This window comes from Lipomyces tetrasporus (genome assembly GCF_029532465.1).
Source record: "Lipomyces tetrasporus strain NRRL Y-64009 chromosome Unknown POJ06scaffold_6, whole genome shotgun sequence".
Classification (NCBI taxonomy): Eukaryota; Fungi; Ascomycota; class Lipomycetes; order Lipomycetales; family Lipomycetaceae; genus Lipomyces; species Lipomyces tetrasporus.
Genome location: NW_026611601.1, coordinates 790577 through 815456, shown reverse-complemented (window position 1 = coordinate 815456; position 24880 = coordinate 790577). Strand labels below are relative to the sequence as shown.

General features: G+C 48.7%; 10 protein-coding genes across 10 annotated transcripts; 6 read left to right on the top strand and 4 right to left on the bottom strand.

The window, feature by feature from the left end:
- Positions 1-7: 7 nt before the first annotated feature.
- POJ06DRAFT_254592 (uncharacterized protein) lies at positions 8-2604 on the top strand. The gene is made up of 8 exons (XM_056187795.1): positions 8-219; positions 298-513; positions 572-675; positions 734-901; positions 954-1176; positions 1226-1363; positions 1419-2095; positions 2150-2604. The coding sequence occupies exons 1-8, from the start codon at positions 139-141 to the stop codon at positions 2301-2303; spliced, it is 1761 nt and encodes a 586-aa protein (XP_056043280.1). The 5' UTR covers positions 8-138; the 3' UTR covers positions 2304-2604.
- A 54-nt stretch (positions 2605-2658) lies between these two features.
- Positions 2659-4947, top strand: POJ06DRAFT_254587 (uncharacterized protein). The gene is made up of 5 exons (XM_056187794.1): positions 2659-2789; positions 2845-2880; positions 2945-2972; positions 3035-3680; positions 3738-4947. Coding segments are annotated over exons 1-5 (1665 nt in total). The 5' UTR covers positions 2659-2787; the 3' UTR covers positions 4691-4947.
- On the top strand, positions 4908-6499 carry POJ06DRAFT_117481 (uncharacterized protein). The gene is made up of 2 exons (XM_056184190.1): positions 4908-6175; positions 6226-6499. The coding sequence occupies exons 1-2, from the start codon at positions 5125-5127 to the stop codon at positions 6267-6269; spliced, it is 1095 nt and encodes a 364-aa protein (XP_056043278.1). The 5' UTR covers positions 4908-5124; the 3' UTR covers positions 6270-6499.
- Positions 6500-7039: 540 nt separating this feature from the next.
- On the bottom strand, positions 7040-10193 carry POJ06DRAFT_117491 (uncharacterized protein). The gene is made up of 2 exons (XM_056184191.1): positions 7391-10193; positions 7040-7342 (listed from the first exon to the last, which is right to left on the bottom strand). Exons 1-2 carry the CDS (start codon positions 10071-10073, stop codon positions 7122-7124), a joined length of 2904 nt encoding a protein of 967 aa, XP_056043277.1. The 5' UTR covers positions 10074-10193; the 3' UTR covers positions 7040-7121.
- A 537-nt stretch (positions 10194-10730) lies between these two features.
- Positions 10731-11628, bottom strand: POJ06DRAFT_117465 (uncharacterized protein). Its single transcript, XM_056184189.1, has one exon. The coding sequence runs from the start codon at positions 11462-11464 to the stop codon at positions 11090-11092; it is 375 nt and encodes a 124-aa protein (XP_056043276.1). The 5' UTR covers positions 11465-11628; the 3' UTR covers positions 10731-11089.
- A 1663-nt stretch (positions 11629-13291) lies between these two features.
- On the top strand, positions 13292-16451 carry POJ06DRAFT_198343 (uncharacterized protein; the record flags this gene model as incomplete). Its single annotated transcript, XM_056185103.1, has 3 exons — positions 13292-13795; positions 13853-14008; positions 14058-16451. 3 exons carry the CDS (start codon positions 13292-13294, stop codon positions 16449-16451), a joined length of 3054 nt encoding a protein of 1017 aa, XP_056043275.1.
- Positions 16452-16735: 284 nt separating this feature from the next.
- On the bottom strand, positions 16736-18419 carry POJ06DRAFT_117426 (Alpha/Beta hydrolase protein). The gene is made up of 4 exons (XM_056184188.1): positions 17700-18419; positions 17160-17640; positions 16961-17110; positions 16736-16899 (listed from the first exon to the last, which is right to left on the bottom strand). The coding sequence occupies exons 1-3, from the start codon at positions 18008-18010 to the stop codon at positions 17081-17083; spliced, it is 822 nt and encodes a 273-aa protein (XP_056043274.1). The 5' UTR covers positions 18011-18419; the 3' UTR covers positions 16736-16899; positions 16961-17080.
- Positions 18420-18436: 17 nt separating this feature from the next.
- Positions 18437-19707, bottom strand: POJ06DRAFT_254578 (dienelactone hydrolase). Its single transcript, XM_056187793.1, has 3 exons — positions 19320-19707; positions 18730-19271; positions 18437-18665 (listed from the first exon to the last, which is right to left on the bottom strand). Exons 1-3 carry the CDS (start codon positions 19564-19566, stop codon positions 18636-18638), a joined length of 819 nt encoding a protein of 272 aa, XP_056043273.1. The 5' UTR covers positions 19567-19707; the 3' UTR covers positions 18437-18635.
- A 2287-nt stretch (positions 19708-21994) lies between these two features.
- Positions 21995-23652, top strand: POJ06DRAFT_117373 (uncharacterized protein). Its single transcript, XM_056184187.1, has one exon. It carries the CDS (start codon positions 22245-22247, stop codon positions 23637-23639), a length of 1395 nt encoding a protein of 464 aa, XP_056043272.1. The 5' UTR covers positions 21995-22244; the 3' UTR covers positions 23640-23652.
- A 96-nt stretch (positions 23653-23748) lies between these two features.
- Positions 23749-24072, top strand: POJ06DRAFT_238581 (uncharacterized protein; the record flags this gene model as incomplete). Its single annotated transcript, XM_056186001.1, has 1 exon — positions 23749-24072. One exon carries the CDS (start codon positions 23749-23751, stop codon positions 24070-24072), a length of 324 nt encoding a protein of 107 aa, XP_056043271.1.
- Between the last annotated feature and the right edge of the window lie 808 nt (positions 24073-24880).

The following is a 24880-nucleotide window of genomic DNA, read 5'->3' as shown; positions in this document are numbered from 1 at the left end:
TGGGACTTGCTCACCAACGCCTCACGTCGCAATTTGGTGCTCCAAAGAACAACCTTCACGTCGCGGATTATATCGGTAAATTTTTGTCAATTGATCAGCCGAGTGGATTCTTTCGGCAAGCCAGCTTTTCACTCAAGAATGGCGAGCTACTCCAACGCCTACTCGCTGTCAACTGGTTCGATCGCCGATCCAGAATGGAATCGCTTACACAGTCTTCTGGTAAATAATCAAAATCTATACCCTTAGTTGGTCTTGTTTGGAGCATGCATGATACTGACTTATTTTCTCTCAATCAAGGAGCAAGACATGGACAATTTTGAGAATTGGGAGAGTCTAATACGAGCGACCGAGGCTTTAGAAGGCGGTATTGGGAGAAGTTCTAGTTCAGAGACAGTAGAACAGATACGCATACTGTTCGACGCTTTTCTCAGGAAATTTCCATTACTCTTTGGATACTGGAAGCGATACGCAGACATCGAGTTTTCGATAGCTGGTTCTGATGCCGCGGAAATAGTATGTATCGGCAAAGCATGCCCCAGTTCGTGTGCTTGATTCTGACATTGAGAGGTAGATCTATCTACATGGCATCGCAGGTATTCCGAACTCGGTCGATTTATGGACCGGCTATTGCTCGTTTAAGATGGATACTTGTCCAGATGAAGATGAGGTCAGAGAGTAAGTATCTCAGCTATCAAAGTTGGCTTCCGCTATTGCGTCTAACTCTCGATTACAGCTTGTTCGATACTGCAGCTGAGTTTGTTGGGAACGACTTCTTGTCGCACACGCTATGGGATAAGTATATTGAGTTCGAGGAGAGATTTGAGAGACCAGATATGGTAATGCAGGTCTTGGAACGCGTGACACGCATACCGATGCACCAGTATGCTCGCTATTTCGAGAGGTCTGTTAACGTCAAGCTACAGCCATTGTACTAAGCCCTAATTCAACGATAGGTACACGCAATTAGGTGCAACTAGACCAGTGGAGGAGTTGACATCTCAGGAAGAATTTGATCGAGTCTCTTCGAGTTTGAAGATGGAACAGGCTCAGAAAGCGGAAAAGATGTCCGCTGCCGAGATCGATCGAGAACTACGAATTCGTATTCACAAGTTACATGTCACCCGATTCACAGAGGTACAGCAGCAAACAATGCGCAGATGGCCTTTTGAAGCTGAGGTAGATCTGTTTCAGTTTAATTCCACATTCTCGACCTAATTGTCTACAGATCAAACGACCATACTTCCATGTGAAGCCTTTAGACGAGACTGAGCTGATTAATTGGAGAAAATATCTTGACTTCGAAGAGATTGAAGGTGATTTTAATCGTATTCGATTCCTGTACGAGAAATGCCTAGTCGCCACGGTATGTTCAACCTATTCGACTTATTTGAATTATCTTTGTTGACTTATATGCGCAGGCTTTCTATGACGAATTTTGGTTCAGATACGTTCGATGGCTGTCAGGTCAAGACGGCGATCACACAGAAGATATCCGAAACATCTATCGCCGAGGTAGCGGCATATTTGTGCCGATCGGTCGTCCCGCGTTCCGAATAGCGTACGCTCACTTCGAAGAAGCTGAGGGTGATTATGATCTTGCACGGGATATATTTCAATCAATACTGACAGAATTACCTGGTAACATTGAGACGATTATCGCGAGGGCAAGTTTGGAGAGACGCGTTGCTGGAGTCAGTAGCGCCATTGAGGTGTACACCATGGCGATAGAGTCAGGATCATGTGATGTCTACACGAGGGGCGCCCTGATTGCCGAATGGGCTCGGTTATTGTGGACTGTGAAGGGCTCGCCTGACGACGCCAGGGCGCTGTTTGAAAAGTACGCGGATCATTACTTGGACAGCAGGTACTTTTGGATCAATTTCCTTCAATTTGAGATCGGACTTCCGTCAAGCTTGGAGACCGAGGCTGAGAGATACAAGTATATATCAAAGGTTCACAACGATATTCGGACAAAGACTCGACTTCCGCCACTGGTGATCAAGGATCTGTCACATACATATATGGTATACTTGCTCGAGCGGGGTGGACCAGGCGCCATTAAAGAGTATAGTGAACTGGATGTCGAAGTCAACGGGTAAGTTACTTATGTTCTCCATTGAAGGGATGACTTATCAATCGATATCACTAGTCCATTTTCCATGCAGAGGGAGCACAAGCGAAAACTTAGTGAAGACGGATCCGAGGAAACAACGAATAAGCGGCTTAAGAAGACCAATGGACAGCAAGTTGAGGAATTAGAGGAATCACGTCATTTTGCCATGGATATTCCCGCAGCAGATTAACGTGTTGTAACATAGCATGTACGATATAGATAATGTGGTTAGCTTGGGGATTTGCTCACGGGCATGTGTCTTTCACAATAGTGCGGTATGGACCTGTTTGCAAAATTTATACATCTACGTGGGAACAATTCTGCAAAAGAGTCGCCCAAAGTAACTAATCATGAGAGGTTGGCTATATATGATTAGCATTTACTCGAGTAGATCAAATCCAATAAAGTAATCACATTGAACGTGGTCGATCATGTGGAGAAATTAGTCACAACGGCCAAGCAGGTTACCCGGTCCAGAGGCGCATTCGCCGATACACGACGCGTCGGCCAATTGGAAAATCGTGATCGCGCGCGACTTTTAAGTGCACCTCCCAATCGCGAGTTGCTGCGGTCAATTAAGTTGACTCACCTTGCCGACTTCGTTCCTACTGTGTGTCCAATTCCACTCTTTGAGTCCAATATCAGTATCGTGATAACCGATCGACTATTTAAATATGTGTGTAAACAATATGAATGAGATGATGGTCAAATTGAACGCTAACCGTCTGCAGGTCGAGAAATGCCGGAGGTTCGAGAGTCCGGGGACCGTGAGTACTGCAGCTATTACTTCATTCTGTGTTTGTTCGTCATGCAGAACTGATTTTTATGAAGGAATTCTGCTTTGACGGAGTTTTTGAGGGTTAGTGCCACTGGTCGGATGGTGTATTTGCGTGATCGACATAAGTTAACTAATAGATTTAGGAGCGCGGAATCGACGCCAATGCCATTCGTCATCGCTATGAGGAAACGATTCAACAACAAGCTACTGCATCATCAGATACAGTTGTCACGGTATCTGGTTCAAGCTCGACATCAAGATCTAGGAGTCGCGAAGTGGAGACAAGAGTGTCGTCCACTTCACGGTCCAGGAAACGGACAAAAAAGAAACGGGAAGACTCTGATGATGAAGGCGAGCTTTTGTCAAGGATAGCTCGTCCAAGGCCAGGCCAAATTGACTTTTGTGCGGAGTGCCAGTGTCGATTTACTGTGACTGCATATTCCAAACCTGCGAGAGATGGAAACGGACTTTTATGCCACTCTTGTGGATCCAAATATGCGCAGGAAGAAAAGCAACAGAAGAAAACACAGATCTCATCTAGAAAAAGGAAGAAATCGATTGCTGCTGCGCTTTTGGATAAGCAGGAATTTGCTGTGCCAAACTTGCAGGACTTGTGTATTAAAATAATCGCGAAGTACATCGACGACGTAGAGATATTAGGAGATATTGGCGACTTCAACATGGACAAGATTGCTAGGATTCTGTCGAGAAACCGTTCTCTGAAAGATAACACTGTGAAGCTCTTTCTCGGACCGTCAATCAAACGGCTGCACTTTTGGGATTGCTCTAGTATGTGACACACCTGCGAACGCGATTATCGGTTGGAAAATATTAACTACTATTTAGACCTGTGTTCTGACAGCTTGGAGTTAATAGGGAGCTACTGTCCTTTGTTAGAATCTCTCACCCTTTCTATGTGTGGTCAGTTAACCGACAAGGTTATTGACTACTACTCAACAAACTTGCGAAACCTGCATTCACTGACGGTCAATGGCGGATTTTTGATCACTTCAGGATGCTGGGTGAGGTTCTTTGATACTATCGGATCACAGTTGGTTCGATTCTTGGTTGCAAACACCTTAAGGTTTAACCGAAATTCGCTCGAATCTCTAGTGAGGAACTGTTCGGGTACCTTGGAAGAGCTATCGTTCTCTCGAGTGGGCTCCTTGAAGAGCGAGGATATTCCATTGTTGCTGCAGTTACCAAAGCTCACGGCATTGGAGCTGAGCTACATGAGAAGTGCTATAACCGACGATTGCATGATCGATCTCTTACGACTGGTTGGTTCGCAGCTGTTAGCTCTTAATCTCGACGATTCTGGCGATCTCTCGGACAAGTTCTTGCTGGAAGGTGTACGGCCACACTGCGGTCGCCTACAGAACTTATCAATAGCACTAGGTGACGGCTTTACGGATGCTGGTGTTCGTGATCTTTTCAAAAACTGGGAATTGAACAACGGATTGATCAGCGTCAACTTGTCGCGATGTACGAATGTCGGCGATGAAGGCATTCAAGCCCTGATTGATCATTCCGCAAAGACTCTAGTAATTTTGAACCTAAATTCGGTATACCAATTGACGTCAGCCACGTTCCAGTTGTTGGCATCATCGGATTGCGAATTTTTATCACAGTTAGATTTTGGATTCGTGCACTGTGTTGGCGACGAAGAGATTGAGGTGCTGACGGAGCGTTGCAAGTCGCTTCAATTGATCGAAGCATACGGCAATATTAGAATTACAGAATTTGCTAAGATCAAACGAGGAGTGAAGGTAGCGGGAAGGCAAAGTGATTCACTGTAGTAATTTGATGCGCTTCACATTTACAGGTATTTTGTGCTTTGCAGATAAATCAGGACAGTTCCTTATGACACCACTCATCATTTTCATTTGCCTCGAATGTTTTCATTCGAAAGTTCTCCTCCCGTTCCAATTTCCGCGACGTATAAGCCGCACAAGCCGAACTCAGACTAGCGTGGCTGGAACAGCGGCGCCGCCTAGCACTCGCCACATCGTAACGCAAAACTGGGAGTCCCTGGTGCCGCGCACTCCTTTGCACAGCTAGAAAATCCGACGCGCCATTAAATTTCTTAGCACAGACTCATCCTCAGCTCGGACAGATCCCAGTACAGTCATTAGCACTACGTCTGTAGTGTAAACTTACTGCGTCCTATAGGCACCTGCCGGATCACAATTGGCCTCGACTGCTTGCTCTCCCTGTTGTCGTGTCGCTAACCATGGGTCCGACGCTCCCTCTGATTACGGCCGCGGACGTGGCGGCTCACAACAGTAAGAAGTCGGCATACATAACTCTGCACAATCGGAAAGTCTACGATGTCACGTCTTTCCTCAACGAGCATCCCGGTGGCGCTGAGTTGATTCTCGACTATGCTGGCAAGGATGTGACTGGGATCATGGTCGACATAATTTCCCATGAGCATTCTGAATCAGCCTACGAGATCCTTGATGAGTATCTCATTGGTATCCTCGCTACACCCGAGGAAGAAGCGAAGTTTATGGCACCCGGAGTTGACAAGGATGCCTACGTCCTCACCGGCGTTTCCTCCGAACAGGAGCTTTCCGTTACCACGGACTTCGACCGGGACTACAAATCCCACAGCTTCTTGGATCTTAGAAAGCCTCTGCTCATGCAGGTGTTATGGGGAAAGTTTTCAAAGGAGTTTTATCTTCAGCAAGTGCACCGTCCGCGACACTACGGCAATGGCTCGGCTCCTCTGTTCGGGAACTTTCTTGAGCCGCTCAGCAAGACTCCATGGTATGTTATCCCTATAGTCTGGCTTCCCTGTGTTCTCTATGGCACATATCTTGCTAGTCGCGGCTTGTCAATTTGGGCAGTGGTCCCTCTTTGGTGTATTGGCCTTTTCATCTGGACCTTTGTTGAATACATATTGCATCGAATGCTTTTCCACATTGATGATCGTCTCCCCGACCATCCCGTCGCCCTCACCTTGCACTTCCTTCTCCACGGCGTTCATCACTACCTCCCAATGGACAAGCTCCGGCTCGTCATGCCTCCGGCGTTGTTTGTGATTCTCGCGACGCCATTCTACCGTCTGGCGCACTTCCTGTTCCCATATCACATCGCCATGGCGATATTCTGCGGCGGTATCTTCGGATACATCTGCTATGACTGCACGCACTACTTCCTCCACCATGCCAACTTGCCGGCCTATATGAAGGAGCTTAAGAGCTACCATCTCGAGCACCACTACAAGAACTACGAGTTAGGTTTTGGTGTCACCAGCAAGTTCTGGGATGTTGTATTCGGTATGTGAGCCATTTCGCGCATTTAGCTTATTAGTGTACTAATAATGTAGGCACCGAATTAGTCGACACCAGTGCGCGGTCAAAGGCGACATAATAACGATCATGACCTCTACCAACATCGCCAATGTCGGTTTCGACGGAGAATTCAACTCCTAGTCAAAGATTTAAACTGTTTGACTGGACATATCCTGTTAGATGGTTTATCGTGTGGGTAGGACGAATAATCTTAGCAACAACGACTTTTTCTGTTCGCGAAGTCTGTAATTTTCCGATGATGTATTTTTTGTTAGCGTGCTTTTTTGTTGTATGGATTACGCTGGGCACATTAATTTTATGGACGGGAGTTAACAACTTTGTTTTTGCGTTTTCTAGAGACTTTCACTGTCTTATTAATTAGTTACCGCTTTTAGGGTACCGTTTTGTGGTTTTGATTGTTCGCGGATTTTCCCCCCCAAATAAGTTATTGGTTTTGAGATGTTGTTGGGGTGCAAATGAGGATATTGTATCTATGTTTTAGTGACAAAAGGTCCTCATGTTGTAGCTCCTCGCGAGGCTTAGAAAATATAGCTCCGCGTTGCCATTTCTTGCTGGGTGCAGTCGTGGCTTGGCGTACAACTCTCTCGTATTCCCCAAGAAAAGCTGTTTCCAACGAATAAAAACATGTCATAGGATAGGAAACTATATAAACTATATACAGCCAAGACGATTGTAAAATCGTCGAGATGAAGGGAAAAACCGTGAATATATGAATATATGTACAGCTTGCGAAAACACAAATGCATCTCCGAATAAAACGGTACGCATCAAAACCGCGAACCCTATAGCACAACCAACAACAGTGCGAACCTGTTATAATACATAAAACGGCATTCCCAAAAAAAAAAAAAAAAAAATTAAACGAAAATTCCAATAGCCAAGGTGCGGGGGCGAACGATTTAGGTTATGTCTATGCACCCGAACTGCCATATTTCAGTGCCCAGTCTTCAAACGCTTGTAATCCTTCCTTTGAAACGCTCGGCCTGATATTCTTCAAACTGGCTTCGAAATCGATGAATTTGACGGGCCGAATTTGGTCCCGAGGCGTAGATAAAAGTGCTTCGCCTAGGGCGCGAAGAGGTCCCATCGCGGCGTCTTTCGCGACGGCAGTGATGTCTGATCCCGAGAAGCCTGTATCTCATGAGTATGTGCTGAGCGGTTACCATACATGAAACGTACCATCAGTTAATTCAACTAACGTGTCTATTTCCCCCTCGCTCATATCATGCACTTGGTATTTCAACAACGTCTCAATCTGCTTCTTGCGGGTCTCTGGTTCTGGTAACGGTATATACTGTCTCCTGACGAAACGTCTCCTGGCAGCCTCATCTATCGCCCACGGCAGATTCGTGGCGGCAAGAACTAACACCCTTTGAGCGTCGTCGCCATCTTTATGCTCCTTCCCTGCAGCCGCATGTGCAAGGTCACTCCATTTTACAAGAAACTCGGTTTTAATTCTTCGGGACGCTTCGTGTTCACCGGTATCGTTTCGCGTAGACAGCAACGAATCAATCTCGTCCACAAAGATAATCGACGGAGCTAATGCACGCGCAAGTGCAAATAATGCACGCACAAGTTTCTCACTCTCGCCGAGATACTTCGACGTCAGTGATGACGCCGAAATGGCAAAGAACGTGCTCTGCGACTCAGTCGCTACTGCACGAGCAAGCATAGTTTTTCCAGTTCCTGGCGGGCCAAAAAGTAGCATCCCCCTTGCTGGTTCGCGAAGTCCTTTGAACAAGTCCGGGCGCAAGAACGGGTAAACAACAGTCTCCTTCAAACTCGTCTTAGCCTGCTCCAAGCCCGCAATGTCGTCCCAGTGGACTTCGTCGCCTTTCACTACAATTTCGTTCAGAATCTGACGTGCAGCAGTTTCGTCGACGCCGGTAATGTTCTTGACTGCCTCATTCACACGGTTATTCCATGCCTGGTGTTCAGGATTAGGCGTATGGGGCAACAAGGGTGGCAACGGACCACCAGGCGCCGTCGCATTTGAAGAGCTTGTCGCCGGGACAAGCGTTTGGCGTTGTCGTCGGTCCGGATCATGCGCAACGACGGCTGCCTTGCTTCTTGCAGCTGACGCGCGCGTCGGTGACATCCTACGTGGAATGCGGTTACCTGGGTCCGATTGACTGGATAAGCTGGATGTCAAGCCGTACGGCTGGTGCGGCTTTCGTTCCTTTTCTTTCTTCTCCTCCTTGGCAGTGGCAGCTAACGCGGCGGTAAGAGGATTACTAGTAGCAGCAAGCCCTGTCGGGGTAGGACTTGTCGGTGCCGAACCTTGTCGACGCTTCGACGGCTGGGGATCTTTTTGCGTTCGCTTTGGTGTTGCTGCCATTGGCGATGCCCCTCGATCTGACAACTTTCCTGATGATTGTGGATATGGAAAGGTCGATGGCGGGAGTGTAAGGGACTCCGGAATGGGTAGCGGGGCTGACGGCATATCTGACGACGACGTAGGTGGTGATCCCATAGTCGCCGAATTCCGTGCGTACTCCACATTGGATCGCGGAGGTGGCGGGGGTGGGAACTGTGGTGGCAGAGACGGCGGCGAAGAAGATGTCGACATAGTTGGCAGCGCAGGCATTGATATGAGTGGTTGGTCGGGTGACAGCGAGATCTCAGGTAGCATTTTGCGCCGTGCAAACTTGCCCGGCTTTGTCGGCGGTGTCATAAAGCCGGGGTCAGATGTAGGGCTCTGCTGATGTAGAGCAACTGGCGGAGGCTTCGTGTTACTTACGTCATTGTCTATAGCAATCGTCGTAGCCTGAGTAGTCGTCGGCTTCGGCCTGTCATTGACTGTGCGCGGGGGCAGACTCGGCAGACTCCTCGGCGGCGTTGATATGGCACGTCCGCTAGTCCCTGTATGTTGCTGTGGCATTGGCGAAGGAGACCGAGAAGATGAGGGAATCAGACCCTGTACAACCTGTGGCTGGCGTTGCACAAGCTCAGGGCTCGAGCTGGGTGGCGTGCCAACCGGTGAGAACGAGATTAACGGAGACTGATGTTCATTGTCAAATAGCGAGCTCATTGACAAATTTCGCCGTGGATTTGGGACTGTATTTGCCGAGGCAACCGCCACAGCAGCGACAGGCGCTGTTGATGTCAAAGTGCTTCCAGGCAGCGAGGACGATGAAAAATTCTTAAACGTGGTCTGCATGGCGTACTCTTCTTGGTCGTTGGTTTCCGAACTGCGTCGAGACGCATTTCCATTTGCTCCTGATGACGACGTCCAGGCCAAATTCGCGGCCGTTGTCGCTGGAACTGCGAGACGATTCTTGGTTGACGAGGACATCGCGTGATTGTCCTTCTTCGAGCTCTTCGGACCCCTCAGTGTCATCAGCATCGACTTCTTCGGCGGACTCTGTGATCGAAGGGTGTTTGGCCCGTTGGAACCGGTTGTACCGGCAGATAGTGACCGTAACGGGCCATCCGGGCGCATCATCTGCTGCTTGCCACGTGCAGTAGGTTTAGGCGACGGCTGCTGCTTCTGCTGCTCCTGATTCTGCGTTTTCCGCCGATCAGTTCGCAGCTGCTCGTAAACAGTTTTCAATTCTGCCGAAGTCAACGTATTCCCAGAAAATGCGGCCGCGTACGCATACACTCTGTCCTTCGACTGGCGCTCAATGTCGACTATTCGAGCGTACAACGTGATATCCAGCGACGACACCTGCGGACACGCCACGATCTTTGAGTGCTGGCTCTCGATCAGTTCAAGAGTGTTCAGCCACCCGTCTAGCGCAGCGTCCCCGTTCCCTCGGCCGTCCTCAAACATGGCGTCCACAAATGTGCGGTAGGCTTCCTCGTAGATCCTTTGCAGGACATTGTCGGACGCCGACGCACGCTTCGATTTGATGGGCATGGCGGGATTGCGGGCCGGCCACGAGTAGCTCGCTTTACAGATATTTTGCGCCGGAAATCGTAATGGAAGGAGAGAGGAGGTAGCGGCAATCGGGGAAGAGGAGAAGGTCTGGCACTATCGAGACCAATTGATAGTGTTTTGAAATGGCTTGTTTCAGGGTTGGGAAGTTATGACGCCGCAGGCGGAGTGACGACGGTCGGGCGAACTCTGTCTGCGTTACCCTCCTCCAACTCAGGGCATCGCTAAATAGCCATGTGCAGGTTATATTTCTCTTAATTTGCAGAACACTATCACTTTGAATGTCGCGGGCATTCTACGCGAGTTCGCATATTATTTGTGCGTCGTTGTAGTGGGTAGGCGGAATCGCCACGCTCCTAGTTAGCGACGAGACGACAATGGCCCCACAGCGATCCGACTCTAGAACACAGTCGCTTCAAGGAGGACAGTGCAAATAGTGCAAGCCGCTGCTTAAGTTTCATCAATTTTCTGCTGCACGTTCTCAATGATGTCCAATGCCTTATGATACCCAAGTAGCCCGAAAGCTGGCAAACTTGTGATGGTAATCGCCATAATCGAGACAAACCCCTTGCCGGCCTAACCGTCGGCGTTAACACAATACAATATAGCTCTCAGTTGCCTGACAGATGACGTCAATGCGCAGATGTGCTAATAATACGGATATCCGGCGCAAAAATCTGTCTGTTCAACTGGTCAGCCTTCCATAGAGAATATATCCATTATCGCTAAAATTACAATAACTTCGCAATCAATTAAGTTCATAACGCATACACTAAGAGTAGTGTATATTTACAAGTGATGCAAAACCCGAATTCGCCAAACTCAATGCAAAAATTTCCCATGAAATCGCAATATTCACGAAGATCAAAATCGTCATGTTATAATGTACCGCTGGACAATCTGCCAAGACCTCAGAGAACCCTGTGCCTTACGGCTTCAATAATCCACGACCAACAAGATTGTTGTTAAGCCTGTACAAAATAGTATCCCAACAAATTTCATAAGAACAAGCTGCGGCAGTAAAATCCGTCCGTGGAAGCCGACGATGTGCGCCGGCTCCTTTCCATTGCGCTCTTACCAGCATTGGTAGAGTCAGCGTCGTCGTCATCGGCAACAGCTGACTGGTTTTGATCCTGCTCCTGTTCGAATCGCCGCTGTAGCTCGTCAGAAACTTGCTGTTCAGCCTGTTCTTGGGACTTGCGTCGAATAGCTTCACGCTCGGCACGCTTTATGCGGTGCGAAAAGGCGGGGACATGCGTGCCTGTCGCCGTCAATGAGCGGGGCTCGGGATTGAATCGCGCATTGTAGCCCTCGTAGAGATCATGTCGCGAGTAGTAAGAGTCGTCGCGGCGGTTTACCAGTGCCCAGGTCATATTGATATCAATTGTGAATGTGGATATTAAGAGGCACACAGAGCTAAGATGTTGAGAATCTGTTGAGGGGGAGCAGTGCTGAAAGACGAGGGACTGGATCCGACGATGTATATATATTTTAAGGAGCGGCAGATGGGGCCACTGCGTTCCGAGAAACTACGGGCGGCCGACGTTGATCCGTGAGTGGTGGTCGGCTCATCCACCCATCATCATACGGTAATTATCATCATCGTCATCATGCGACCACCACTTAGCTGAGCGTCGGCCGTCGCCGCTCGCCCGCGCGTACTGTACGATGTCGGCAGGCCCAGAAGTGGCGCAATCAGCCCAACAAAAGCCCATGTTAGCAGCACACAGGCCATCGCACTAGCGAACGCCTCGAAGCCACTCCCTGATGAGTCGCCCTGGCTGCCTTAGCCTGGCCCTTGCCCTGGCACGAGATGAACCTGTCATCTGTATAGCGACAGACTTGGGCCAAGCCACTTACGAACCGAGGCATCGACGTGTCATTCATTGCACGTCTTAGTGCTTGTCTAATAATGTGGCAGCAGCAGAGTGGATGTAATCAAAAAAACTCAAAAAGTCCAATAAGTTAACTAATTAATATTAAATAACTTAACTAACTAAACGATACACCTTGGTTCAGCACGTGACCATGTAGCGTGACCCGCGGCACAATACGCGGACTTGACCGCGACACATGAACTCTTCAACCGAATCCGCTAGATCTGCTAGTAACTAAGTATTGTGCAAAGCTTGCACACATAACTAATGGTGATAGAATTGCTGTCAGAAGTCGCGGAACTATTTCATGATACTCGCAGATTAACTGGCTTGCGGGGTTACCGGGGTAACATGCGGGATCTCTGCAGGCCGTGTACGTCCTACGATGACGATTCTCGTGGATCGGCATAGACTTGCATCTAGTATATACAGAAATTTGTTATGATTCGAACAGGGGATAAATTACATACTGAAGTAGTCGTGTGGCTGTCGGTTTTGTGTGCTACTTAACAACGAGACGAAAGACGCTCCGATTGGCCCACGACGCCAAATCACGTGATGTGTGAAGCAAGATGCGTCAGGATTGTTTACTCCTGCTCGATCGACTTATACGCATCGCCAACGCTTTTACAAACCGCCGGCGGTCTCTTGCACAGTTTATGTGAACAGAGCTTAATTGTCACCACCGCTGCTCAGAACGGGAAACAGGTATGGCTGTAACTAGTTACCTCCAACTTGAGGCCCAGTTCAGTCTCATTGCTGGTGCATCTTATCCCCCAATACTAGTATCTACCTTAGAAAAGCTACTGTCGGCGTCCGGGAATCTGATAACACAATGGGCTATTGTGCACAGGTGCTGCCGCGCGAAGTTGGTGCAGCAGTTTATTACCGCGCTAGAGTACGACACGGATGCGTTAGATGTTCTGACATTATGCTGTACGAGCCTCACCATAGAAGACTGTTTAGTAATAGACATTTTAACCTTAAATATTGTTTGATAGGCCGCTCAAAGGAGCTCAGAGACGAGATTTTGTCAATGGACTCGACCCTGTTGGAAAAATTCTTGAAACTAGCCACAGCAAGCGAGCGCGACTATGAGAAGGTATTTACTCTGCGGTCCAAATTTTATAATATGTGCATACTAGATATTATTGGTAGTATTCACCAGTCTGCTTTTCTTTGCTCTCGCACGACTTGCCGCCGACGGTTTTGGCCCCTTCCAGGCTCTGGACGTTCATCGCAGATCACGTCGTGCCGCATTTGTAAGTTTTTAACGCGCATGGACTAATACGTAGTTGATCCGCTAACGATCGTGTGTTTAGAATGAAAACCACCACTCTGCTCACTTTGACCAATCTATACACTCTTCTTTCCCATGGCCATGCCCACTTCCTCACCCGGCTCCCATCAGCGCAGCATTACTCGTTGCACTCAGCTCTCGGTGCCTCGCTGTCGAACAGCGACACCACAGTGCTCCTTCTTTCTCTTGCTTGTATAGCCCGTCTAACCACGTCCGACCCAATTTCCGAAGACGGCGACGCCACTGATTTATTCAGCGGAACCAAGTGTCTCAAGGTCCTCCGTCTGGCGGGTGATGTAGTTGTTGCCGCAGCGTCTGCTCGCATAGCCGAAATCTCCGACGCGGTCGAGCGAGAAGAAGAGATCAGAAGACATGCGCTAAATGCTACGTTGGCAAAAGATATCACGAACCGAGTCAACGTCGAGGATCTAGAAAAGTGGATAAACGGAAAAGTGTGCAGACAGTTGATCAAGAAAGTTGTCGACAAATGTGTCACGCGAGACGTTGACGTGAGGATATTCAATGGCGTATGACCGTTGCGGGTTGCTCTTTGTATGACACAACCCTGCTAATACGATGTTCAGGTTTTGGAATTCTTCGCACTCTTGAAATCGGTCGTGCCTGACCTGGCAGAGATGACGACATTAATTGGAATACAATTCGATAAGGCGCTAAGTGAAACTTGGGATGACATCGGGAGTTCGATGATTGCCGACAGAACGTGGACATATGTGAAGATGGTAATTATCAATGGCAGTTTGGTAGATATTCTTGCTAATTGTCGCAAAGTGCAATCCACCAGCGAATTTGAGCCGATGTTTAGAAGCAGCCTATCGGTTTGCTACTCGTTCTCCCGAACCATGCGCGGCAACTGCACAAAGCCTCAACGCACATCAACATTTGATTGATTCGACTCTAGAAGTTTTAGGACTGCCATCGGACAATCCAATTCAAGCGTTGTACAGAGACGTACTGATCGCCTACTTCAGCACCGCGCAAGCTCAAGCTTCGTATCGAGGACTCGTCAACTCAAAGTCAGGACCAGATTCCCACCATTTTGGGTCAACTTTGGTTGAGGATATGAATAAGTTCAAGTACAAGCTGGCAATCTTGCCGTTGTTGTCATACACGTCTTTGACAGCTGGACTTCCCAATCAGGATATGATTCGAGAGATGCACATTAAAGTCCTCGCTATGATGCCGATGCCGAATCTAAAAGTCGCGAACACGCCGTTTGGTGCAGTACATGGCCGGCCAATTTCCATAATAGAACACCCTGCCACTCCCGCACTTGCTGGCACTACATCACCATCCGACTGGCGTGCATGTCTGCTCGCAGAGCTCACACAGGACGCAACCCGACAGCACGAATCCGTGATAGCATTTGTATCACATTTATGTCGAGATCTAGAAGACCGGTGTGAGCAAGTCGAAGCACCACTGCGAGAACTTGAAACTCAAGTTTCCGATCTCAAAATGGAAAATGAGTTGGTACAGCAGGATTTGCACGATAACCAGGATGCTCTTAAACAGCGTGAGGCGGAGGTCAAAGAGTTAAACGACAAAGTTGTGGATCTGGCAGGAGACCTGAAGGAAAGAGATGAGCGGTGTGAGCTGCTTTCATCTGACAATGAGAGTTTGAGAACGGAGATCACTCGTGTGGTGACTGAAGCTCAAGTGAGATATAGCCGGGACAAATCTGAGTTTCAAAAGAGGCTCGACAAAGAAGAGGAGGACCATATGGTTAAAATGTCGGAGCTCCACGACAAACTGGCCCAAACCGAAGCTATCATTTGTGAAAGCCAAATGAAGGCCAGGAGCTATGAAACAAGAAGTCGCGAACTGGAAGCCGAAAATGCAGAAGTTAAATCGCGAATTAGCGAACTGGATAAGAATAGATCCGAATTACAGACCAAGCTCGATTCGCAAGAAGACAAATTATACGGCTTAGCCAATAGCGCTGAGATGGCACGAGATACCGTTTCGCAGCTGCAAAGAGAAATCGAGGGATTGCAGATTCGTAACACCGAACTGCTGCAGCAATTGGAACATCAGTCGAGTCGTGTTACGGAGCTTGTGGACATAACGGAAGCGTATCCTGCACAGCTCGCCAATAAAGAGCAGGAATTCCGGGCCCAATTTTCCAAACTCGAGCAGCGACATGAGGAAAGCGCGAAGACCTTACAGCAGGAGCATCAGGATGCACTTAATGAGCTAAAACAGGAAGTTTCACGTGCAAAAAAGCAAGTCGACGACTCGACTAACGAACTGGTTCGCGAAGTGGAATTGTACCAGTCGAAATTGAAGGGCTTGAAGCAACAAACTTCTACCAGAATCAGACAGCTAAAAGCGCGGATACACCAGATGGCAGAAAATGAGGAACGACAAAGCCGGGAACTCGCACGTGTTCAGGCTCTTAGCAAGAAATTAATTGGCGTCATGGCTTCTAACATTGAAGTGGACGGCACACCGGCAGCTGCTGGGTCCAAACTCGCAACAAACAGAGTTCTTGACCTGGAGGATGAAGATGCGGACAATTTATCGTTCGCGGGATCCGGCAGAGAGTCTCAAGCCATAAAAACAAATGCAAGCAAACAGTCGCATAAATCGGCAACTATAGTACATAACAGCAGATATTTTGCTGATACGACTAATCGAGATCACGAATCCAACAGGCGGGAAAAGAACACCTTAATGCCTAGTGATTTCAGTGCCAAAATGATCATCCCGCAATCGGTGAAGCAAGGCCGTCAGGTGGGTGTTATTGGAGACCTGGCGTCCTCGACAGAGATGAATGGCCGTGGCGGCAAGGAGAATGAGAGATTGGCCAACGCACTGCCGCGCCCAGACGCGAAGTTCGTTCACCTTGTCGGCACTGATATTCCGTCTACAGGAAGTTCGGCGAGTTCCATGTCAGCACCAAGTATCGCGATTACCAGCACTGACAGGGAACCTAATGATCGCGTAAATGGAGGTGACGCCGATAGCTTTGAAGATGATGAAGACACAGGTGTTCCCTCCTCGAACAAAAGTAGTAGACGCATCTCGCGATATCATCCGATGGCGACCAGTACACCGAACGGAAAGGTAGTGCAGATCGCTATCGGACACGGAATGCCTTCATATCCAGGGGAACTGACTACGTATTACGGAACTAGTCCGGATTTGCCGCAAGAAATATAGGAGACAGTTGAATGGTGATAAACAATACATGTTATGGATTATGCGTCGGAAATCAATTGAAGAATTCCCAGCTCCTACACCTTTCACTGACAAGGGGGAGGACATGCACAACGGACAACAAATGTTTTCCAAGTCTGTGTTGACAAAACTTAACCACGTGACCCTTAATGGCGGTTAATCCAGTCTAGATAACTTTACGAATTTGAATGGCGCCTGATACAAGCTGATTGATATGACAGATTTTGTAAGTTTTTGTAATGTACAAAAAGGCAATCTAAGTTTGCACAAGCACGATGCAAATAACTTGGTTTTCCGCTGCCTTTGTAGATCATAAGGTCTGTATCGGATACCATATAAGACCATGGTATGCTTACCATCCAGGAATAGACTCCGACGTACTTCTGATAGGCATGCTTGAGTGTCGCAGCTAGAACGCGAATCTGCTCCACTATAAACATCAGCCACTGTCAATTCCCATGTCGCCGTCGAGTCAACAGTGACGGACTAACCTCAAATGACTAGGCGAAAAGTGAAGGAAGAGACTAGTCGCCATTCTCGCACATCGCTACCATTATTGTCGGTAATATTTAATGTATTAGCAATACAGCTAGACAATTCTACATTATCTCCTACATAAACTTGAGGAACCACTCGACTACCTAGGGATATAGTTAGCATTATGGCAGGTCTCAACACGCAGAAACATACCTGCTTCTTGGCATCATCGACTCCCTTCCGGACTTCTTCCTTCTGAAGGTCGCCGCGGACAGCAAATCCGTGCTTCATGCCCTCATACCACTTCAGCTCAAATTCGAAGCCTTTAGTCTCCTGCGTCGTCTTTTCCAGTATACTCTCGATTGTAGCAGCTGCTGCCTTTGTAACTGCCTGATCCTCTGTACCCAAGCCAATAGCCAACGGCACACTCATGTTCTCAACATCCGCAGGCAATTTTAACGTACCGGGATGCAAGGAGGCTGAGGCAGCAAACATGTCTTTGCCGATATCGGATTTTGAGAGCAAAATGCTGTATATCCCACCCCAGCAGAAGCCGACGTTGAAAAGAGGAAGATTTGAGTATTCCGATGACTTTATCGACTGTGCAAACCTGAGGATCTTCGGTACCGTAACTGACCGTCTTGCGGCGAATAGGAATGGAACAAATCGCTGGATGAACCACAGCCTGTAGGGCCTGCAAAACATGATTTTAGAATTCTCTCTGCAAAAACCGAGCTGAAACGGCTAACCTACAGCGACTGCCAAAATCCTCCATGTAGTAGGAGCTCTTCTTTCATGTCACTCTCCTTAATCGGGATCCATGGCATGAAATTAGGGACGTAGACAACAAAACCGCCTTCCTCAGCATACTCGTCTGCCAACAATCTCGCGTTGGGTAGTTCCCAACCAAAAATGTCCGTAATATACAAGATCACACCTCTCGGGTTCTTAGGAATCGGTGACACGTAGGTATCAAGGCCAAATAGCTTTGTAGTCGAGCCTTTCGGGGTGGCCGTGTGTAAGGTGCCAGATACGCATGCCGGACATGGGAGCGTGGACGACATCACTACAGGCTATGTGATCGAAGGTGATCCTGGGCAAGACCAATATCGGATCGAACCCGAAGTTCTGATATATGGGGACGGCACCCTTTTATCTTTCTCCTTGATAGTGGCATGGACCGTAAACGATGGACTGAGCTCAGGCCTCCTGTTAATAGTTTAAGTCCGTAATTACGATCGCTTGCCCACATACGATCGTTTGCGCACGAGTCCTGGTAGCTCCTCCGAAGTAATCCAACCGTTGGACGAAATTCGAGGTATTCAGCGGGCCGGAAGAACTCGTTTAACGTGCGGCTCAATAGTTAGGCGTTCGAACACGATGGATACGATGCTCCCCGGGCGGTTATGCGCGGCTCGAAAATGTGTTGACACAACCCTATATTTGATTACGTTTGCGGGCATTTAGTGGAGGACATCATGAAATGACGATAAATAGGTATAATATAATTATCGATTTACATAGATATTGGTTCAAATTACGATCATATTGCCCTAATAATTACACACAATTGCACCATCAATCATACACCAATAGCAACGACATTACAATGTCAGGTGGACCGACAATCACCTGCGTTCACAGGTAAATATTAAAACCCCTAGTTCTGCAATTATTCACTCTGTTGTGTCACGAGTGCTTTGTGAACCACTCGAGTACCTAAACCTGTCAGTAAAATGCAAGTGCACAAGCACCCCACCAACGCTTATCAAGCTGCACATACCTGCTTCTTTGCGTCTTCCATAGCCTTGGCCACATCTTCCTTCTCTGTATTGCCTCTTACAGCAAAACCGTGGATCATGTCCTCATACGTTTTGATGTCTAGCTCGACTCCCTGCTCGCGATACAGTCCCTCCAACTTCTTCATGAACGCCACCGATGTAAGGTCATCATTTGTACCAGCGCCAACACTGACAGGCACAATAGTATTCTGAATATCCGAGGGAATACTCATTAGACTAGGGTGCATTGCAGCCACCGCACTAACCGTTCCCTTCTTAACTTTGTCGGTACCCATGATCAGCGAGTAACGTCCGCCCCAGCAAAATCCCACTGTGAAGATAGGTGTGTCTGGCTCGGAAGCTTTTAAGTCCTCCAGAAACTTTGCCATAAGCTTTACGGAGACTGAAGGCCGCGTTCGGTAGAGAAACCAAATGAGGCCAGGGAACGCCGTCAATTTCTGCGACAAACCACTGAGGAACGAAGGCGCACTCGTCTCATTTACGGGCGCAAAAGCATCAATTGACGACACGGGTATCGGTTGAACTAATTGCCGTTAGGTGCATTCATTCAAAGTTGACAACCAATACTTACACGGAAAGAAGTCTGGTACGAGTACTTTAAATCCACCCTCCTTTGCATACGCATCTGCAAGTAACCGTGCATTGGGTAGCGTCCAGCCAAAGATGTCGGTGATATACACAATCGTCCCCTTTGGATGTTCTGGCACAGGCGCGATGTAGACAGATTGGCCGAACAGTTTTTCAGTGTCAGTGCCAAGCGGCTGCCCCTTATGAATCGTACCGCTAATACAGTCTTTGCAAGGAAGAACTGAAGCCATTTTGTTCACTAGCAGATATTGGTCTGATAGTCAAGTCAAAATTGGTCGAGAAGGATATATATAAGCTACTTAAATGCTGCTAACTGTGCCAAGTGTGGGGATGCGATGGTATGTCGGAGATGTTGACGCCATGTGATAAGCCCCCGATAGCTCGGACATCATCTCCAGGGTTTGGTACAGACCCGTCCTGTGATGTTAGCCAGCCAGCTGGCGCAGTCGCAATAGCACTGGCAAAATCGCATTTCCGAACAGTAATTCCGCGTAATTCCGCGGCAATTATATTGGTTGTTTATTTTGTGATGCACGTGTGCGTGCAATTGTTGGCCCCTTGAAATGCAAGCCGCTGGCTTCAAGCATTCGTCAACTGATAACCCGTCGACATTAAGTCTGCGCTTTGATTCACATACCAAACTGGTATGTCCGATCATGAGCCCAAGTCAGGTGTTCCAAAGACCTAGTCAGCTTTGTTGTGCGCACCACTGTTTGAAGGAGCAACCGAAGCGAGATCGTGCGTCGTCCCATAGCACACTGGCACCCGACGACTTATCGGCACGTGTGCGCGGGCAACAATACCTCCGTTCGAGAACGAATATCTGAGACAAAGTTGACTAGTTATAGCCACGAGAAAGACATACGATGTCATTGGCCTGGCGTATGAAAAATGCGACGGCTAGTCCGACCGCGAGTTCTGGAAGGTTAACGTAATTGGACCCACGCGTTGGCCGAGGGATGTAATGAACAAGCGGTACTAGGCGTACTGTATTATGCGCGTATGGCAAGCAAAGGCAGAATTGAGATGAAAAAGGGTGGGCAGCTTATTTCGATTAAATTGGAGTGTTTGAAGGCGCAGTAGTAATCTGCTGTTTCAGACACTGTAATGGACCAGATGAGTCTAGTTCCTCTAGCATGATACTGTTGTCAGCCGAGAATGCTATTGTGCGCATATTTAGGCCGGTTGCTATTACCACGGTGCTTAATGCAGGATGACTGGGGGCTGATGATCGAGTGTGGCATCGAAGGTCTCAGACGCGGTGTGTTTGAGGAACCAACCCAACACGTAGGCCAGTGGTATCAAGAGTGACCGACGTTACTGCAAGCTGACTCGTTGGTCCGAACGGTACTATGGGTAGCTGTAAACAGTGTTGTGACCAGCGTCAGCTAATTTCGCGAATAAGGGGCAGAGGCGAGGTACAGGAAAGGAGCTTAACGGAATAACGCGGCTTTGTGACAACATATATCCCAATGAACGGACATTGGCCAAGTTCCGAGACAGCAGGTACGACCGCCTTGGGATCGGAACGGAAAAATTTAAAACCGAAAGAGATGTTCGCAAGTAAACTTGTTGGCGTCTATGCGGGTCTCGGAAACCGAAGGACATGTGAGTGGTACAAAGTGGCACGGACGGGGTGCCGGCGCAGTCCTCGGGTTCTGGAAGGAGTGAAAGAAGCCTGCCAGTATTCCGGAAAGGAAGTTCTGCTCTGTGGTCCACGGAGTGTGCAACCTAGAGTAGTCCACCACAGTCAGGTCAACATATCGTGCCCCTGCCATGTAACGGCGCGCCCCCTTTAATTTGAGACCCCACTTGTGCAGATATCGGCTCTAGTAGCCCTAAAGGCTACTTCGAGCAGACGCCTAAAAGGAACACCTACGGAGTCGGCCATCAGCATGGAAAGAGCGTACAGGTCCTGTCTTCGGAGTTCTCATATGCAGCCGGAAGAGGTGCTCTACCGAGTTCTAGATGGCTGGCCGATATCGTACTCGTAAGCCGATGCGCAAAATGTTCGACGGAGACGGTCGACAGAAGTGGCCGCGTAAAAGTCGAACTCTATCCGTGTACGATCGACATTTATATCTGGCGTGTACCTGTGCGGCGAGAGCGGGCCCTGCGTTGTGCGACCTGATGCTGGGACCGGGTGCGCTCAGTCTTCCAGCACCCATTTGTTCGGCCCCGTCCCTAGGAGGCACAAACAGTGCGCGCCCGGACGATTCTACCCCATCTATTGCTCCTACTACATACAGTGTTGGACAGCACATCTATATTCCCAATGGTCGCGCCAATGGCCAGCGGAATGTCCATAATCCAACCCAAGTTGTCGGCCATATCAATCAGTGCGGCGACCGCGTGATACACGTGGGCAACGTGGCTGCCGCGTGCGCCGTCAGAGTGTTCGCTTACTAGGGCCGCTATGCCGTATCAGGCTAAACTGCAGCCGAACAAGGGCGTACCAGACCACTCCACGTGCAAACTACTGCCTGATTCGGACTAGCTCTTCTCCACACTCCCGCTGCACTGGCTCGCAGTTGCCACCTGGGAAGGTACCGTCGCTAAGCTGCACTTTCTCCACATATTCCTGCGGCCCGTACCCGTACCCAGCACTCTGGATTGCAGCGCTCTCAACCGCATGATATGCAGCATCGCGGGTTGAACACAGCGTTGCCTGATGAGTGCCGTCGGTAGCGTGACTGTGCCCTAGTCGTGATCGAGCGTACCAAGACAGTCCGGGAGAGACAGTAGACGCACGGCGGACGACAGATGGTCGCCTGCTGGTAAGAGTGCCGGCAGGCATCATGGGTCTACCCCCGGGGGCATTTTGCTTCCCCGCAAAATAAATATTCAGTACGGCCCTGTTCACCGGATTGCCGCCTCTCACGCCTCTGTTGCCATTCGACTGTTTACTATGTCCGCTCTCACTGCTATGTCTGCGTCTTCGTCTCCGTCCCGGCATCTTCATCACTCACAAGCGCTTCCTACGCGGCCTGTCTATGCGCCTTTCTCGCATACCGCCGCTTCCTCCTGTGGTAGCGCACGGAGACGATCTTCTCTAGACTTCACGTGGTCAGCTGCATTCGCATCCCTGACACAGCCTTCCGATTTCGATACCACATCATCAATACCGGAATATACATATCTTCCCCAAACAATAATGTCTGAGCGTCGGAGATCAGAGCTCTTCTTTCCTCCATCAAACCCACCGCCAACGACCGGTGACCCCATGCTCGACGCGTTTCCGTATCTGGCTATAGGCAACCAGACCAACTACGATACTGGCATTAGTGTAATGGGCATGGTCCCCGAGTATCTTCTGGCGCAGCAGTACCAGGATGCGATATTCACCTCCCAGCGCTCTGAGTCGCTATCTCGGCCACGTCAAGGTCCCACTTCGCCCATCTCCTCTGCGTCGACGACATCAGTCTCTCCGCTCGACCTTCCGCCGATGCCACTAGAATCTCCTGCTCATTCACATTCATCGCCATTAGCCGCAAAATGGGCAAACTATTCCATGGCGCAGGGATACTCGACTTCTACGCACAACCAACTATCCTCTCCAGGAAAGATCACATCTCTGGGTGTGGACCTCGATGCAGAAGCAGACTACCCACCAGCGCCGCCGTCGGCACCAATACTATGCGAACACTCGGCAATAGAGATAGACCTTCATGATCTAGCTCAGACTCAAGGGTATTCCTACACCGTCCGCACTTCTCGTCGAGAAGTGGCCGGCAGTGCTGGTTCCGCTTCGTCAGATACTACGGGCAGTATGCAAGTTCCTAAGTCGTCTTGCGGAGCTAGTCGGGGTGAATCGACGGATGTTAGCTTAGGAAGTGGCGGAAAACGGGATGACTCGGAAGAGAGCACATCGCCACTTACCACCCCCTCACAGTCGAACTCGATGTCAGAGGAGGACGACGACCAAGAAGACGATGGCGACGATGACGATGAGTACATGGAACCAGCTAGGCGTCGGGCTCGTGGACTTCCGCGACGGAGAAGTGCGAAACAAATGATGGTTGCAGACGTCCCCAACTCCTTACCGACAATGACATATCATGGAGAATTCGTCCATCCGGAAGCGCTACATGAGTTTCCGCCGACGCTTGGATTGCCATTTGTGCCTAATGCCCAGTGGAGTGCGGAGCAGTATTCCGAAGAAGATGGTAATGACGACGATGACTCTGAGGGCGCGGATGACGACGATGATGAGAGCATGGAAGACAAGATGGCGCGGAGTAAAAAGGGTGTCTACCGTTGCAACCACTGTCCGGAGAAATTCAACACCATGGAGCAGTTCTAGTATGTAGACTCTTCTATTTTTTTTTGTCTATTCCTTAAGACCTAATACTGACAGATGTAGCAACCATATCGAGGCAGAAGGCGTTGATAGACCATTCAAGTGTTCCGAAATGTCCTGTCCATGGTCGCGTGTCGGCTTCCCTAATCGCAACGAATGCAACCGACATATCAAGCACCAGCACGCCGGATCCATGTACGCCTGCTCATACTCGTGGTGCCCCAAGAAGTTTCCCCGCAAGGATTCGCGCAATCGACATGAAAAATTAGTCCACGAGAAGCCAGACTCGCGGTTGAATAGAAAATTGGAGAAGAAGCGGATGGAAGAGGAAGCCAAAACTCGTAGATTGGCGGAAGCGAACTCGTCTGCTGGTGCAGGTCGATTCAAAAATATGCTCAAGAAAAAGAAAAGTATGTCGCGGTTGGCCACCCGATGAAGTCGTTCATTTCAGTCGTTCTCTAATTTAAGTCGCTCATTTGGATATTCATTTTTTCGTATCTGCTCAATTGGCCACGCATTTGTTGTGTATATGTATTATTAAACAACGTCTTGATGACGTTGAGGATCATGCGAGACAATGGTTGGTTGTTGTACAATCCAGCGGCCACGTTATTTGTATCATCATTTCTCTTCTTAATTAGAGCCTTTTTTGCAATGCTGTGTATTATTAGTTATTGGATATAGAATACCGAAGTTCAACTATCTATCGTAACCCACGCGCTCTTCCTTCTTTTCAAAGTAAATGTGCGATTTGCAAGCCATGTTGACCGTGGAGACATCTTTAGAAGAATGCTGACTGAGCGCTTAGTCAGCATTTTAGGATGTCAGTCACCCAACGGGATTTGCTATCAGTTGCGGCCATACCAAGAAGAAAACACAGTTCCCCGTCCGATCAACACCAGTTAAGCTTCTTTGGGCCTACTTAGTACTGCGGTGGGAGACCACGCTGGAATCGTAGGTGCTGCAATTTTTCCTTGCATTTCTTTAAATTTTTTTTTAAAAATTTGCTGTTAAGATATTTGGGTCCCTTTTTGTCGTTCTATTACTTATATTATTTATGACAAAGCCCGACCAAAGACTCGTATGAATTTGTACAAGAGTATACAGCCGCGGGCCGCAAAACACTGAGCAGTCCCGCAGAATCCAATTTGACGCCCGTCAACTGATTATAGGATCGAATAATCCGAACCCACCCCTAAGCCGCCGCCGAAGAAAATCGTAACCTCAAGAGACTTCATCACGAT